This window comes from Solanum pennellii, chromosome 1 (genome assembly GCF_001406875.1).
Source record: "Solanum pennellii chromosome 1, SPENNV200".
Taxonomy (NCBI): domain Eukaryota; kingdom Viridiplantae; phylum Streptophyta; class Magnoliopsida; order Solanales; family Solanaceae; genus Solanum; species Solanum pennellii.
In genome coordinates this window covers 101,511,861-101,529,312 of record NC_028637.1, presented here as the reverse complement: position 1 = coordinate 101,529,312, position 17,452 = coordinate 101,511,861, and the positions used below count along the sequence as shown (strand labels likewise).

General features: G+C 32.4%; 1 protein-coding gene and 1 pseudogene across 1 annotated transcript; one reads left to right on the top strand and one right to left on the bottom strand.

Annotated features, from left to right (window-relative positions):
* Positions 1-4,836: 4,836 nt before the first annotated feature.
* On the top strand, positions 4,837-13,863 carry LOC107008153. The gene is made up of 4 exons (XM_015207080.2): positions 4,837-4,965; positions 8,412-8,761; positions 8,837-10,817; positions 13,385-13,863. The coding sequence occupies exons 2-3, from the start codon at positions 8,415-8,417 to the stop codon at positions 10,806-10,808; spliced, it is 2,319 nt and encodes a 772-aa protein (XP_015062566.1). The 5' UTR covers positions 4,837-4,965; positions 8,412-8,414; the 3' UTR covers positions 10,809-10,817; positions 13,385-13,863.
* Positions 13,864-14,857: 994 nt separating this feature from the next.
* LOC107025737 lies at positions 14,858-16,778 on the bottom strand (annotated as a pseudogene).
* Between the last annotated feature and the right edge of the window lie 674 nt (positions 16,779-17,452).

The following is a 17,452-nucleotide window of genomic DNA, read 5'->3' as shown; positions in this document are numbered from 1 at the left end:
TTAAGCATTTATCAAAAATTATTATAAAAAGCCACTTTTCGTATTCAATTTTGTGAAACTTTTTCTTTTTGAGATTATTGTAAATTTTAGAATACTTCATGATAATTAAAAATACTAGAATTTTAAATTATTTTGTTTTACTTTTAATGAAATAATTTTATTTTTTTCTCACTCGATATTCGAATCTCATATTAGAGTCCTAATTAAATTTGAATTGAATTTGAATTGTGTATTGCAGGTCAATTCAAAAGTCAACAGTCTCACTTTACACCATAACCCTGGTTGGTTACAATTACATAAATAATTTAATTTTAAAATTCCTCTTTTAAATAACAAATTTGATAAAGTTTTTTTTTAAAGAACACTATATCAAATATGTCAAATAAATTTGAATGAATGTAGTATTAAATTTTAGAAAAAGATAGTAAGTTAATTTTAAAATCAATTTTCCCTAGTTTTAGCTCAGTTAGACACTTTTATTTTCGTATAACTAAAAACAGAGAATTTCTTTATTTGATGTATTTTTATTTATATTTTTATGTATTTGACATCTTGTTTGTGGGTTTGTTTTGCGAAGTTCTTTCTTTTAATGGTTAGCTTTGGTTGGTGAGTAATAAGTTGCTGTTTTTTTGGTTGGTAGAAATAAGTGATTCTACTTTACTTTACGTGTGCGAATACCGCACTTTCCTTCTCCTTTTCTTATTTTTTAACTTTTCTCAAACTTTAAAATTTATGTTTGTTTATCATATTTGAGTTATAAATTTAAATTCGTTTTTAGATCGTATTGAATAGTTTAATAATTTGATCAAATTCAAATCTTATCGAGTGATTTAATTTTTTTAAGATAGGGATAGTTTAATATTGGGTTAGGAAATGCTATCAAATTCTTTCAATAATTATTCATTATATTAGAAAAATTGTATTTAATCACGAAAAATTAAAATTCAAATTTGAATTGTATTTTCAATATAACTTATTTTCACTTTTGAAGTTGTATTAATTTAAGTAAAAAAATAATAATACTTAAGTAATATTTAAAAATAAGCATTATTCCAGAATATTCGTTACAAAAATTATAACCAAACAAAATTTGATAAATTCTAAATGAAGTGATATATTTATAAGAACATTTTGGGGGTAAAAATACCCACTTAAGCTGGTGTTTGGTTAGATAGATAAATCTGAAATTTTATCTTTAAATATTTAATTAGATAGATTTGTATCAAAAAATCATTCAACTTCGCTATATATATTTTTTATGATATTTTATTAAAAGGCCACAAATAAACAAAATTATGGAATGTATTTATTTTTATTTCATATAATATCATAAACTCTATAGCCCATAAGTAAACAAAATCAGACTTTTTTTTTTTTAGGTCGTGTTTGTTTTTTCTCCTTATTTGGCATGATTTTATTTTTGCAAATCAAGTAGGTGCCTGTCCGTTTCTTATCAAAATGCCATTTAAAAACAAATTAAATTTGTGAGATTCATCTAATTAGAAGTAAAGCGGGAGCTTATAGGGGAGATCAGGTATAAATAAAATAGATTCTATATTCTATATTTTTATTTATTTACGTGTTCATAATTAAATGATATAAAAAATAATTTAATCTATAAAAAGCAAATATATTTTAATGATAAATATAGTTAAATGAGTTTTGAAAATAAATATCTAAAATTGAGTGATCTCGCTGATAACTAAGTACAAACATTTTAATAGATAATTGCTTATAGTTCAATGTTTTTTAAGAGATAAATTTTAAAATTTTAAATACTTTCTAAACAAAAAAAAAAACATCACTTCAAATTTTAAGAGCTTAGATTTAAAATTTATAATTAAAATGAAGCTTAATATTATATGAGTAGTTTTTTTATGCACGCGAACTTGGAGAAAGTGTCATGGAAATTTCGTGCGAAGATGTGGCAAAGGGATATCAATCATGGTGCATTGTTATGTATGAAATGATGATACGCTTCAAAATAAATATTGGTGACACAAATCCCAAGTACGGTAGGCTTCTGTACATTCCAAAATTTTTAATGACACGTTTATTACATGGGGACAAAAAATAATTCATATGCCCACACAATTAAAAATGTCTAATTCAAAAGAGTTTCAATATATTCTTATACTACATTACGTGAATATATTAAAAATTATAATACTCGTTAAATTATCAGTGTAATCAGGGAGCAAATCTACCTTTACCTTATATGAATAGGATTCCTTCGAATCTCTTTTGATAGAAAATTATATTATTTATATATGGTTAAAATAAGTTTATATGTTCAAACCCTTTTTGGTTATCTATTTCTACAAATCTCGAACTCTTTGTTGAAAATTTTAGTTCCTCCTTTGAGTTTAATTAAAAAAATACTCTAACAATGAAAAGTACAAAAAAAGATTTAGTGTAATCAACACTTAAAGTATAAATATAATACTAGTTATTATTTATTAATATAAATAGGAAATCAAAATATAAGACAAGACGACTGAATTGTAAATAATTAATTGAGAAACTAATATGAATAGTTGTTCATTAAAATAATGGTAATTTTAATATTAATATATGATTATTTATATTGAATTAACAAATATAGTTATTTTTGGTTGTAGTTTTCTTTTCATCTCAATCATAGAGTTCAATATTCAGCCCAAATGTCAGTAAAGGACCCTGTTATATTTCTCTCAACTTTAATAGATGGCTACAATGCCACCTTAGTGGGCCCATAATTCCCTATTTGTCTTTCTAAAAAGAAAATATATCTCATCTAATATATTTAGGGAATACATTTATTCGACCAAAACCTCCAATAAGTAATGGATTCATAATCAATCAATAATTTTTTATAAAAAAAAAAATGCAAAACAATGGATACTAACCAATTTATATAAATAAAAATAAGATATAGAGGAAGTCATATATGATATGAAACTTTCATTTGTAATTTATGAGATTATTTTCATTTTCTAACTGAAATTATTGTCCATTTTTATAACAACAAAAAATTTAAACTCTGAATTATATAAATTATTTAAAGCATGTGAAGTATACAAATCAAAATATATGTAGCAACTGAAATTATACCAACGATGCACAATTAGGTAAACTACATCTAAAGAATATTATTAAGATACTTAATAACTATATGTGAAATTTCCCTGATACAAATAATACTTTTTGATAATAACTAGACAACTTTATATTGCTTTTGTAATTTTTAAGCATTTTTCTTCCAACGTCTCAATTCTTGTAGCCAAGCGTTTTAGATTTCAAAATACATGTAATCTAAGTTGCTACTATATTAATGTTACAAATATTTTGAATAAACTATGATATTATCATTGTTTTTCAATATTTTTCATCTATCACAAAATCTATTCGTCATCGAGATTTACATGATCTCAATTAATGTGAAACTAACACAGTTGAGCTAACTAGTGACTAAAATTGAGTTATAAAAACTATTCTATATCTCATTCCTATTAATTAAAATTCCTTTTATCGTAGATTCTTTAAACAATTTTATATGAATGAATTTAATCGTAATACACTTAATTAATATTGTAAGTAAACAACTTCTGTATTATTAGAGAAAGTGGAGAAAAAAATAGGAAAAAAGTCAATAACGTATAATGTTACAAAAGAGCGTAATTTTAAAGATACCTAGAGAAGATTTATATTTTACTATAGTATGATATATATTATGTGAGTTTACCACAATTTAATATATATATATATATATTAATGACATTATTAAATTGAGAAGTCAATTGCAAAGTACAGAAAATAGTCATAGTATATGATTGAAGGTAACCACGTTTATATGTTACTCCATAATCATCTTTCCATAGCTGATTATTTATTTTGGTATATATATATAATGCATTCAATCCAAATCACCACTCTATCTGCTATTTATTTTACAACTTTAATCAATTTTAAAATTGTATATATAAGGATAATCATCGTCAAAGTTCACATTAAATGTTATTTATTTCAATGCATCGAAATATATTAATTTTAATTTTCTCATTTTTCATATAATTCTCAAAAAGTTCATGTATAGTGTGGTTGCATCACATTTATAACAATTTTCACTGAGTCTAGTTTATAAAAAAATTAATCTTACAAGTGGTTTGATTAGCAAAAAAAAGATTAATGTTGTAAAAATAAATTATCCATTTGTTAATATTATAATATCATGAATAAATTAACTTAATTTCTTTTCTTCTTGCGAAAATAAAATTAGGTTACCTTGTCGTACATGTCATAGACACAGCTAAAAATCTCTTGAACAACAATCCAATTAAAAAAAAAAAGAGATTAAATTATGTTTTGCAAATTAAAATTCAATAATTCTAAGAAGAGTTATAGCAAGATAGATTATAACTTTGGAGTATTTAAATATTTTATTCACATTAAATTAATTTTAACACGAAACAAACTTATTTATAGTAGTTTTTTCCACTATTAATGCACTCAATTAGTTTCTAATATTAATTAGTGTCCTCTTTTTTAAAAAGATTAATTATTTTTCCTATATATTTTATTTTAAAAGTCTTTTTCCAATTTTACTTTTCAATAGGAAATCATAGATTTATCTTTCACAAATATTTCAGAACTTTAACATATTTTAGGAGTCAATATTATAAAAATAATAATTCACAAATAAATTACTATTTTGTTTATTATAGACATTTTTAATGAAAAAACAGAATATTTAATCAACATTTCTAAATAGTTTGTTGCCATCAATTGAATTTTAGATAATTATAAAGTATTGAAAATATAATTAATGCTAATAATAAATACAAGATTATTGATATTCTAACCAAAAAAAGTACTAACCATAGTATAAGCGGCTAGAAGTTCCAAGTGCAGACGTTCATTCTGCTATTGCTTGGTACAATTAACATTTCACATCGCCTTCATTACTTCTGTTTTATCTCTTCCCAGGTATCTCCTTCATCTTTTAGGTTTACTTTCTATGTGTTCTACTGCTTTGTTTTTGGTTTGATCTCACGCTATGGTTAATCTTGCCTCTTGCTCGAATTTTATTTATTTTCTATGCGATTTCGGATGTATATGTGTTCATATTTGACCTTAATTTTTCTGTATCGTTGTGTTTATGAACTGAATTTGGGGCCTTTTGCTTCTTTCTGTGTAATTTTGAGTTCCTTATTTCTTGGGCGACTTTAGGGTTGAACCTGCCTTGGGTGGGTGCAAGGACGAAGTTAATCCAGGAACAGGATCTATAACAACTCGATGAAAAAGAAAGACATTTGTATTGAATTGAAGAGTTCAATAGATACTAACCCTAAATTAAATGTCAAAATGAAAATTAGAGCCAAGTTTAAGTTCTGTTTATACATTTGGGATTAATGATTGTTTATATAGAATCAAAACTCAACTACTTCAATCACTCTGTTTTCATCTTTTATTCATTTTTGCCAATGATCTCCATTACAAAAAGAAATTATAAAATGAAGAGTGGGTGGGATCTCCAAAGTGTAATATTTGAATTACATATCTTCATCAGTACTTATTCCCGCAGTTCATCACTAAAATATAAACAGAGTAATTTAGTCGTAAGGACTTCCTAATAACAGAGGGAAGTAGATAACCACCATAAGCGCACTCGCCATATCATTTCTCGTCATTTCTTAATTAATCTCCTTCCGTTGGTATGATCATATATATATAATAAAAGAAATGATGGATTACTACAAATGTTAGCAGAACTACTCAATTAGTTTCAGTCCACAAAGTCAAGTAGACGCATTTTCTTAAAATTTAAGTTTGATCTTGATGGCTCTTTGCTTTACGAAAGTGTCACGTGGTCAAAACTTCAACTAAAAGAGACATTTGGTATCCCGTGGCTTTCATTCATTAATTCTCCCTTTCCTTTTTTGTTTTTTGCCCTTCTTTATAGTAAGCCCTTTAATCAACCGAAAAAACAGTTTGTTTAATAATCTTACTTAACTAGAATAGACCATTAATTCATAACCATATGGTCTTCCTTAGTGATTGCAGAAAATTGCAGTTCTATATACAAGAAAGATAGGGTCAACAGGGGAACTTAAATGATAAGATGACATTTCTGGCAAATATATGTACTTAATGAAATATATAGGACATACAAGGAATAAAAAAAAGAAACAGAAAAAAGGAGAAGCATGATTTCACAAGATGGAAAAAACAGAAATTTTGTTGATGGTGTTCAATCTTTAAAGAAGTAAAATAAACATTTGATGAATGGATGTAGTATGTACTGATAAGGAAACAAGGAGCAGGGGCGGATGCACACTATATGGTGGGGGTGCACGTGAACCCGCTAACTTTCGAAAAAATTATATGTGTATATCTATTTTGAAAAACTGGTAGAAACTAAGAGATAGTTAACAATGCACCCATAAAAACACATAGAAGTGCCCTTGTGCAATTGGTAGAAGCTTGAGATACCACCCTCTAGACCAAGGTTCGAATCCCACTTAAGCATGTTTTTATTTTAAGTTTAGCTTAGACCTCATATTTGAGCTATGTTTATATTGGTGCATTTAAGTATTCAAATCCTGGGTTCGCCTCTGCCAAGGAGAGGCGAATCTAAACCCCTTAATTAGCTAGCTCAGTTTTCCCTCTTTTCAATGTGTATCCGATTTTCCTTTACTTTTTCGCCAACATCTTTTAGCTTTCCTTTAGCTACTACTTTTTCCCCGTCTACGCTCAATCATAGTAATTACTAATTAGTGTGCTGCTCTTATTCTTGTTGCCAACCACACATTGTCTAGTCAAATCGAATCCTCTCATGATATGTTCCTCAAATAATCCGATTTGGGCGGATTCTTCTTCCAACTAACAAAGAGATCTTCGCAGAAATGCCATATATGAATTGAGCACAATTTGCTAAGAAATAGCCCACTTGGTTCTTGAGAAGAGAGGGAAACATTTGAACTTTTCTCCAATTGTATATCACCCAAACACTTACTAAGTTATATTAATTGTCTTTCCAAGTTAAGAGAGGGTGCTAAGTCCAATTTTAACCTTTTATTACCATCTAAAATTCTAGAACTAAGTTTGAAAGCGGAGCCAAACTAAATTATGTCAATAAAGAATAACCTAAGCCACGGGATGATCCTATTTTAGTGGAATGGAGTTTGGGGGTACATGGCCTTAACGAGACGGGATTAAGGGGTCTAAATGGTAAGCCCATCCCATCCCATTACCTGGTCTTAGTAGAATGGAAGGGGACTCTTAGTGATACTTTTTAAAAATTCATATTAATTTAAATCTTTAAGCATTATTCCCTTCTTTTTTTTTAAAAAAAAATAAGATGATAGTTTTATACAAGACTACAACTAAGACAATTTTTAACAAGTTCAAGACTAAAACCTTTAATTTTTTTCCCCCCCAAGGCTTAGCTCGAGTGGCAAAAGATGTAGGATTTCTGGCTTAGGTCGAAGGTTCAAGCCTCACACCACGCAAAGCGAAGCTTGATATTTAAATGGAGAAGAATAGAGGGGCGGGCCCATTCTCCAGCGAGTTTAGATTTTAGAAGGCTGTGATTGGTCCAAAGGGCGGGTCACAAACACGTTTCTTGGTTATAAAAAGAAACCTTTAAATTTTTGAAATAAAACTTTGAAATTTTATGCAAGTTATATAATTGCAAGTCTTTTGACTTGTAATTTCTAAACTTACAATGTGCATGTAGTATATTTAACAAGTTTGTATAATAATAGTAATAAATTACCATCCTAATATCCTACAAATTTTTGTTTCCTAATTTGGCAATAATCTGGTGAGGAAGCTTCTCTGGAATTGACATTTTCTATTGCTGTTGTCCCATGATTTCAATCACGTCGCTACTGTTAGTATCTCATTGTAGGTCAGGTCTTCTTCTTTATTTAATTTGGGGGATCAAAGTTTCTTTTTTCCGCAATGATCCAATCTCTGAACAAGACAAAAATATCTAAGCTGTCCTCCGCTTATGAATGTGGGTGATCTTCGTTTTGAAATCTTGTTGCGCTAAAAGCGCTCTCAAAGCTAATGATGATGCTTAAATGTCGGTGATCTCCGATTTCATAAATACTGCAGTTTTTGCACTTGTAGATATTAGTCCTTGATTTTCGAAAGATGGTCCTTGATTTGGTTATACAAATTTTAGATTGGTAGCTGGTTCTGTCTCAAATTCCGCCTTTGACTGTCTTTGATATGAATGAACTTCCTTTTTTAAATTCTTGTTGTTGAATGTTTAAGGCTTTTCATCAATTTAATTTTTCCGTTGAGATGAACTATCTTTTTTGGTTGCCTCTGAGATATTTGACAAACAAGAGCTTAGTGCTCCATTGGCTGGATATTTGCATTATGTTTTTTATCTTATATTTGATTTGTGAATGTTGCTTTAGGTCATGGCTGGGAAGCGAGTTATCGCCATATGTCAGTCAGGTGGTGAATTTGATACTGATAGAGATGGTTTCCTTTCATATAAAGGCGGAGATGCTCATGCTATGGAAGTGGATGGAAAGCTGGACTACAATGATTTCAAGATGGAGGTTGCCGAGATGTTTAACTGCAGCCTTGCTACTATGTCAGTTAAATATTTTCTCCCTGGAAACAGGAAGACACTTATAACAATCTCCAATGACAAAGACCTTAAGCGCATGATCAAATTCCATGGGGACTCTGATACTGCAGAGATCTATGTGATGACTGAAGAAGCTATTGATCCTGATTTCTCAAACATGCCTGGCAGTAGGTAGATTCCTTGCTGCCTAAATATGTAGAATTCTCCCTTTAAAAGAATAAATTATATAGACATACTGTGCTGCAGGTCAAGCAGGACGACTTTATCAGAAATGGCCGTCCCAGTTGAAGCTCCCCTGAGTGTTGTGGAGGATATCGTGGATGATCCCAATGAGTCTGGCCTCTTGCTTGATGCCAATTTTGATGTCGTAGGTGATACAAATAATGTTGATGACACACTTACGATAGGAGCTGAATTGCCTGGTCCTATTTCATTTGCTGCTGCTAATTATGATGAGAAGAATGCTAAAGCTGCTCAGCAGTGGCAGAATGATATAACTGGCGTGGGCCAAAGGTTTAATAGTGTACATGAATTTCGTGAGACATTGCGAAAATATGCTATTGCAAATCAATTTGCTTTCAAGTATAAGAAGAATGATAGTCATCGAGTGACTGTAAAATGTAAAGCAGAGGGCTGTCCATGGAGAATTCATGCATCAAGATTGTCAACCACCCAATTAATCTGCATTAAAAAAATGAATCCTACCCATACCTGTGAAGGGGCCGTTGTTACTAATGGCTATCAGGCAACAAGGAGTTGGGTGGCTAGTATTATAAAGGAGAAGTTGAAAGTTTTCCCGAATTACAAGCCAAAGGACATTGTCAATGACATACAAAAGGAATATGGAATCCAGTTAAATTATTTCCAGGCATGGCGTGGAAAAGAGATTGCTAAGGAGCAGCTTCAGGGTTCATATAAGGAGGCGTATAGTCAGCTGCCATTTTTTTGTGAAAAAGTGATGGAGACAAATCCTGGAAGTCTTGCAACTTTCACAACAAAGGATGACTCAAGCTTTCACAGGCTCTTTGTATCATTTCATGCTTCACTCTATGGCTTTGAACAAGGCTGCAGGCCCCTGCTTTTCCTTGATAGTATATTTTTGAAGTCCAAATACCAAGGCACTCTGTTAGCAGCAACAGCTGCTGATGGAAATGATGATGTTTTTCCTGTTGCTTTTGCCATAGTAGACTCAGAATCTGATGATAACTGGCATTGGTTCCTATTACAGCTTAGAACTGCATTGTCAATGTGTCGTGGTATTACCTTCGTGTCTGATAGAGAGAAGGGGCTTAGAGAGTCAATTGCTGAAATATTTCAGGGTGAGGATGTCTTTCATGGCTACTGTCTACGCTATCTCTCTGAACAACTTATCAGAGATGTCAGAGGGCAATTTTCTCATGAAGTCAAGCGCCTTTTGGTTGAGGATTTTTACGGTGCGGCTTATGCACCAAAGCCTGAAGGCTTCCAGAGGTATGTAGAAAGCATAAGAAGTATTTCACTAGATGCTTACCACTGGGTAATGCAGAGTGAGCCTATTAGCTGGGCAAATGCTTTTTTCCGTGGGATGCGATATAACCACATGACATCAAACTTTGGAGAGCTTTTTTATGGTTGGGCATCAGATGCTCATGACTTGCCAATCACGCAGATGGTTGATGCAATAAGAGGTAAGATAATGGAGCTCATTTATACCCGGCGGACTGAATCCAATCAATGGGTGACAAGGCTAACTCCATTTATGGAGGAAAAGCTAGAGAAAGAAAGCCTAAGATTTAGTTCTATTCATGCGTTGATGCCCAATGGTACCAAATTTGAGGTCCAGGGGGATACCATAGAAGTAGTTGACATGGACAATTGCGACTGTAGTTGCAGAGATTGGGGGCTAACTGGCTTACCTTGTTGCCATGCGATAGCTGTCATGGGTTGCCTTGGTCGTGATCCATACGACTATTGTGCCAGGTACTTCACTGTCGATAGTTATAGATCAACTTATTCAGAGTCAATACATCCAATTCCAAGCTTAGAAAAGCCCAAGAGAAAGGATGCTTCTCAAGCTGCTGTAACAGTAACCCCTCCTCCCACCCGTCGTCCACCAGGGAGGCCAACGACTAAGAAGGTGGGTTCCAATGAAGTAACTAAGCGTCAGCTCCAATGTAGTAGATGCAAGGGTACAGGCCACAATAAGTCAACTTGCAAAGAGGTGTTACTGGAAAGCTAAGGTCTAGAGGTATTTACTTTATTTTTTGTTATTACTTGTCGGTTGGGGTTTTTGGTGCTGTTATCTATTCATATACATGTATACAAGCTTTGTTTATTTGCTATTAACATGTATATTTGTGTAAGCTGCTTAGATGCAATGTGAAAATTTTGCTTCAGTTCGATAATTTAGTGTGTAGTGATTTGGAAAATGGCTAAAGTCAGTAAAATAACTTAAATAATTGAATGGAAGGCCAAATGATAGAGCTCTGGCATTGCATTTTCTCCCCAAGAAAATATCTTCTTCTCTCTGCAATTTGAACAACTTAGCGCATATACGGCACATTATATATCTTTTGTCGCTGCTATATATTACATTATATACTTGTATTTAACTTTTCAATGTACCTAAAAAAGGTTATTTGTGGGTGACCTTTATGATTGACAATGAATTAACTGAGAAATTACAGTATTTACTAATTTTTCATCTTGGATCTCATGGATTGTAGATATGATCCTGTAATCCTATTCAATAATGCTTTATGTATCCTGGGTCATCCTTATTACTTTCTGATCATGCCCTTCCATAAATTGTACCAGGCTGATCCTTGTGTACTGCGTCCTCACATCAACAGTTACACACTTACACTACTTGCATTCAGATTGTGTTAATTTACTCCAATGCATTCTCAATTCCCTCTTTACTTATCCAAATGCATACATTTTCATCAGAAACCAACTTCTTCCGAGTTTTGTTATATTTCTCATTACAAATTTCCTCTACCGTTAACCCCTGAGCCGCCGCTGACTAACCACTCTTCTGCTCGTTCCTTTCTTTTCTTTAGGTTGGAAATTGTAGTTCTTCCAACATTTGTCCTAACCCTTATTTAGATGCCAACAAGAAAAGAGTGGGCTTGGCCTATTACACCTTAAGTTTCCACCAAGGTGCAGCTGACTATCACACCATCTTATGTAATGAGGGTCGGGTCCACAAATTTATCCTTTAATTACCCACTTTGGTATGCAATCCGTTAAAATAGCAAATTTATAGTTAAGGAAATAACTCTTGAATTCATGTGGAGATATTAGGTCACTATAGGCACCAAAGGGTGTGGCCTAATGGTCAATGAAGTGATTGAGAACCTTAGATTCCAAACTCAGTGGAGACAAAAAAAACACTAGTGGTTCTTCCCATCTGTCCTAGCCTTGGTGGACAAAGTTACTAGATATGTGTTGTTGGTGGGAGGTGACAGGTATCCCGTAGAATTAGTCGAGGTGCACGAAAGCTGGCCCCGACACGACGGTCATAAGAAAAGAAGAAATATCAGGTCATTACAGTGAACTAGTGAACTTAGATATAAGAAAATGCACAGGACATTCACTCCTTTGGAGTTCTCAGGATGAGAAAAATCTTGAAAGTCTTGGAACTAATAAGGTATTTTCTTTATGACACCTGTATTTCCTAGACAATCGACTAATAAATTGAAATTGATTGTCAAAAAGGAAAATGATTATCAACATAATTGAAGACGGTATTGGCAACACCAAAAACCTCTGTAAGTGAAATTAGTTTGAATATCAAAGTGAAACTCAACATACGATGTATCTTAAAGAGAAAAAGGCTAAACAATGTAGAATCTTACTGAAGTTTTTCTGCACCAGCATGTTCAAATTGTCTGTTAGTTCTTCCGTAAAGCCTGAGGTGATAGTCACATCTACAGGCAATGAATAGATTCCTTTAGTAAGGTTACTGATTCTAGAGACCAGATAATACTACTCTAATTAGAAGGCTGATCTCAGAGTGGCGTTATAGATTGTCAAGTCTTCTTTCTTGTTCAATAACTGAATAAGCTAGCGTGAATAATTATGGACTTGCTTACAGTAAAGCTTTATCTATATGCTTTCCATAAATGAAGGTTCTCAAATATATCAAAGTACCAGCGTGTTAGGATGGTTCAGAATTATCTATTTACCCCATCTCCAAGTAATCCATCACATATTTATTGAATGCGTTGTCCATTTTAGGATGCTTTGAAATGTTAGACCCACATCCAACATATAGTGATAAGTTGTTTCTATCTCCGACTGAGTCCACTCAAATGATCTCTTCCACTTGAAAGTTCTTGTAAAATTTGCTACTAGACTTTCTAACAGATTTGTTAGTAATACAGCTTGAGAGGAAGTTCCATATTTCAATCAAGTCACTAGTTGAATATGCTGTTTTTCTCTATCAAACAGATTTTGTATTAGCTTCCACAGTCAATTTAGTGTTTTCTCCTAGCACTATTAAGTTCGATATGAAAGTCAAACTAAACCATATCTTCAGACCTGGTATAATATAACCCCTGTGTAACGAGTATGGTATTGCACGTAGATTGGTTGTTTCTCTTGCTTTAGCAACCTCAATGTGTTTTCTTGTATATCCTTGTGCTCCCAGTATTGGGATTTCAGTTTGGTTTTGTTTTTTTTTGTATATGTTGGATGCGTAATGATTGTAAAGGTGTGGTTCTTCATTTGTCTTATATCTTTGTTGAAAAGTCTAATTTGGGAGTGGGGCAAATTGATATCTTCTTATGATATTATTTTTTCTTCTTTCAGATCAATGAAAAAAGCAATCTAGCTTTGGGAGGAATATAGCTTTTCTCGATCATTCTTCCAATCTGTATTGCTGAGTTCTAACTTAAGTTGCTGGATAGTTATTTAGTTGTTGGGCGATAATGTAAGCAACTCATAAACGAGGATATTTGATTCTCTGTTAGTCTGGAATGACTCCCCGTTCCCTGTTCTTCTGTAAATGTGGTGGATTCTTCATTCAGGCTGTCACCTTTAGTGATGAAAGCCGTAAGTTATGATCTGTGAAACTTAAGAGCAGTCCTTCAACTGATTGTCTTTTTGGTACCATTTGTTCAAATAGCAGAATCAAACTAATGCGCCGTATCAAAACCAACGATCTAGTTGATTTCCTTGAACTTATTTCCCACCCAAAAGGAAAGATTTCATTGGACTGTCCAGGCTGTTTGTTTCTATATTGCTTTTCTATGAATTGTAATCGTAATAGTTTACATTATTATCTTTCATCTAGAAGTAGCTTTTAGCTTTTGGGGAAATTTGTACTACAAACAGAAAGCTGCAGTACAGTGAGGGATAATTGAATCTTCAAAACAAGAGAGGATCGGCTGTACTCCTTAGTACTTAGTAGTACTAGCCTTTGTACTATACCTATTTCTTCTTCTAGTCTTTACTTCACATAAATCAGCCATTTCACTAATCATTCAGCCATTGACATTTTTAAAGAAATCAAAACGATTCATCTTAACTTTTTTTTTCCCTCTAGATGGAAGGAATGCTAAAATCATGGGTAAGTAAAGTCTATTGAGGTAAAAATTGGTGTGGTATGGATAGACGGGGACGAGCCAGAGCATGAGATGTGCAATTTTTGCTTTGCCTATTCCATGCACTGCCTCTTCCCTGGCTTTCCTCTCCCCACAATCCTTCCTTTTCTTCCCTTTTATTTCTATGTCTATGACTTTATAATGTCCTAGAACTCGACAAAAGAAGGTAAATGTCTTAAAAATGAAATGATTTTTTGAGTAGTTTTATGTTTGAGATTACGGTGGTTTTGAGTTTTATTTCCATCCTAATTTGATATTTACAATTGATTTATGGAAATATTTTCAAGCTTTTATCCACATATATTGATTTAGAATATTATTATTTATGTAAATTTTGCTTTTTCCTTCTGTGGAATCATGTTGGGTGGTCCTCCTTAGCACATATTGTTTGCTTTATGTTACCTTCGATTGAAAATTTTGCCGGTAACTTCTGCAGTCTAATTGTACATTAATAGGTTCAAGCTCGAGATCAAGAGGATTTAGTTGAAAGAAGTGATATGTATTAAAAATGTCAAAAGTGATACAAAGAATTTAGGGAGGTAAGTTGACTGAACGGTAATATGTACCGCCAGCAACTCCTGCCCTATCTAGCAACAGAAATCCCAACAAGCCACCAATCAAATACTTATTTGAGGGGCTGGGAACCAAGTGATCCCAGATGTACAAAGCAATAGATTATTTAATTTTCAACAGAGTCCACCAACAACGCAATAATATGAGGTTTTAGTACTTTTTCAGGATGAGTGTATCCATCTTGATTGTGCTTATAAGTGACATCAATAATGCGAGCAAGATTGAGAATACGAGTCAGAATCTTTGTTGACACGGGAGTTGGTCGAAGAATTCCTTCATTTACATCCTTCCATGCTGTCTCAGCCATTTCTTGAAATTTGTCCATTGCTCCTTGTGTTGATACGCCATAATCCCTCATATAACACTCAATTCCAGTTGCAATCTGACCTCTACCCTTCTCAACCTCACAGGTGGCTATGTCATCAATGACTCGACATTGGCGTCAAGAATTTTAGGGTTCTTGGCCAACCATTCAAAATCTTTCTTGGTAGCAGACTTCATGCCCAGGTAGGATGTAGTGGTAAGCAAGTAATAAGTGCTGGTAGCTAATGCTTTGCTAAGATACTCAGAGACTGGTGGCATATATCCTTCAATGAACCATTTTGCTTCCACAAAGTAGTTTCTCACGATTTCTTTCATCTTTTAACAACAAGAAAAGACATTCAAACATCACTATTTCTTCAAAGAATAAATTTCATTACAAACAAAAATTGTAAGAGAAAAAGCTTCACAATTGGTTTAACTGATTAATATTGAATTAACTGGTACAAGTTATGATTCATACTCTTTCTTTTGCGTGGTGTACAATGTCGGACCTGCCATCGTTTGACAACTCCGTTTCATAATCATTGTAAAGATCCAAAAGTGCTCTATAACTGATTTTCATGTAATCAGGGAGCCGATCAATTTGGCTAATATCCCACCTAATAATTGAAAAAGAAACGAATTTGATAAGTTTATCAGTTTAACAGAACATAATGAAAGAAGGAGACATGTCTAGTTTTTGGCATCCATGCTAGTCTCCGATTACAAATTGTAGGTAAAACTTCAAATGTGTTGTTTGATATGGTCATTTCTGCCATTTATTGGACGATCTACTTAAATTATTAACTGTTCCAGAAGTAGTCCATACCTCTGTATGGCATCAGTGTAGACCTCCAGTTCTTTTACTATTCCATAAGCATCGAATGTGTCATCTACTATCGCTATAGTCTTAGCAAGCATGACACGAGCCTGAGAGTATTGTGGTTCAGCATACACTCCCATCGTCCAAAAGTAGCACTCCACTGCTCTATCCCTAGCATATGGAAGCGTTGTCACAAAATCCAAATCTTTCCACCACCTATAGAGTAAGTTTTTAACATATCAGATTCTGAGAGACTACATATCAACAAATAATAGTAATTTATTTCATCTAAATTAATAGCGTACCTTGATACTTCACTGAGTTCTTGTTTGTGCAACATCTGAAGTAAGTTGAAGTCCAGTTTTGCAAATCGAAGCAACAAATCATTCTTCCTTGTTGGCACACTTCATGCCAAAGCAGGATGTAGTTGTAAGCAAGTAATAAGTGCTAGTAACTAATGCAGTGCTAAGATACTCAGAGACTGGCGGTACCATTTTGCTTCCACAAAATAATTTCTCACGATTTCTTTCATCTGTCAACAACAAGCAAAGGCATTCAATTTCATGTAATCAGGGAACCGATCAATTTGGTTAATATCGCACCTAATAAATGAAAAAGAAATGAATTTGATAAGTTCATCTATTTAATAAAAATATATATGTATATCATATGAAAAAAGAGAAATATCTATAGTTTGACATCCAGGCATGTTTTAGATTATAATTTGTAGGAAAAGATATGAAAAAATGAACAAAAATGTTGTTTGATATGATCTTTCCAACCCCCATTTGGCTTTAAATTATAAAATGTTCACAAGTAGTTTGTACCTCTGTATGGCATCGGTGTAGACCTCAACTTCTTTTACCATGCCATAAGCATCGAATGTGTCATCTATATACATTTTCTGTATATAGAAATTATATCATTTTTCTTAATTCCTTGTGCCATGCATATTGTATTCTTTTTCCTTCTTCGGCGACTGTGGAGAATCTGTTGGTCCGATATTGCTTCATTAAGAGTTTCTAATTTCAACTTAAGAAAAGAATGTATTATACATTTGAAAAATATATGTATTATGACATTCTATGTGTGCGTTATTAATTATTTATTATGTTCGTTCTTTTTGTTATTACTGCATATTCATAGAGTTCGAAGTCTAAAAAGTAAAAGAAAAATCAAAAATTTTAAAAGGGTACATTAACTTTTTTTTTAACCAAAACGGCTAAATTGCTATGTCAGAAGCGATTTTGTTTGCACGACTTTAAGTCTGTTAAAAGCTCAAAATCACTGATCTATCAGCGATATTTCCAAAGAAAATCGCAACATGGGTAGCGTTTTTGGCAAAAAAAAAATTATAAAAATAAAATCGCTTTGACTGCAGCGTTTTTGTTTTAATTTTTTTTTAATATCGCTGCCTAGGCAACGATTTATGTGGGAAATTATTATATTTTTTTGCAAATCGCTGCATGTTTGCATTTTTTTTTCTTTCTTCCTTTTTAAAATCTTGACAACTATTTAGTTAAATAACTTTTATTAAAATATTGCTGGCAATTATTAATTCGTATTAAATGTTGG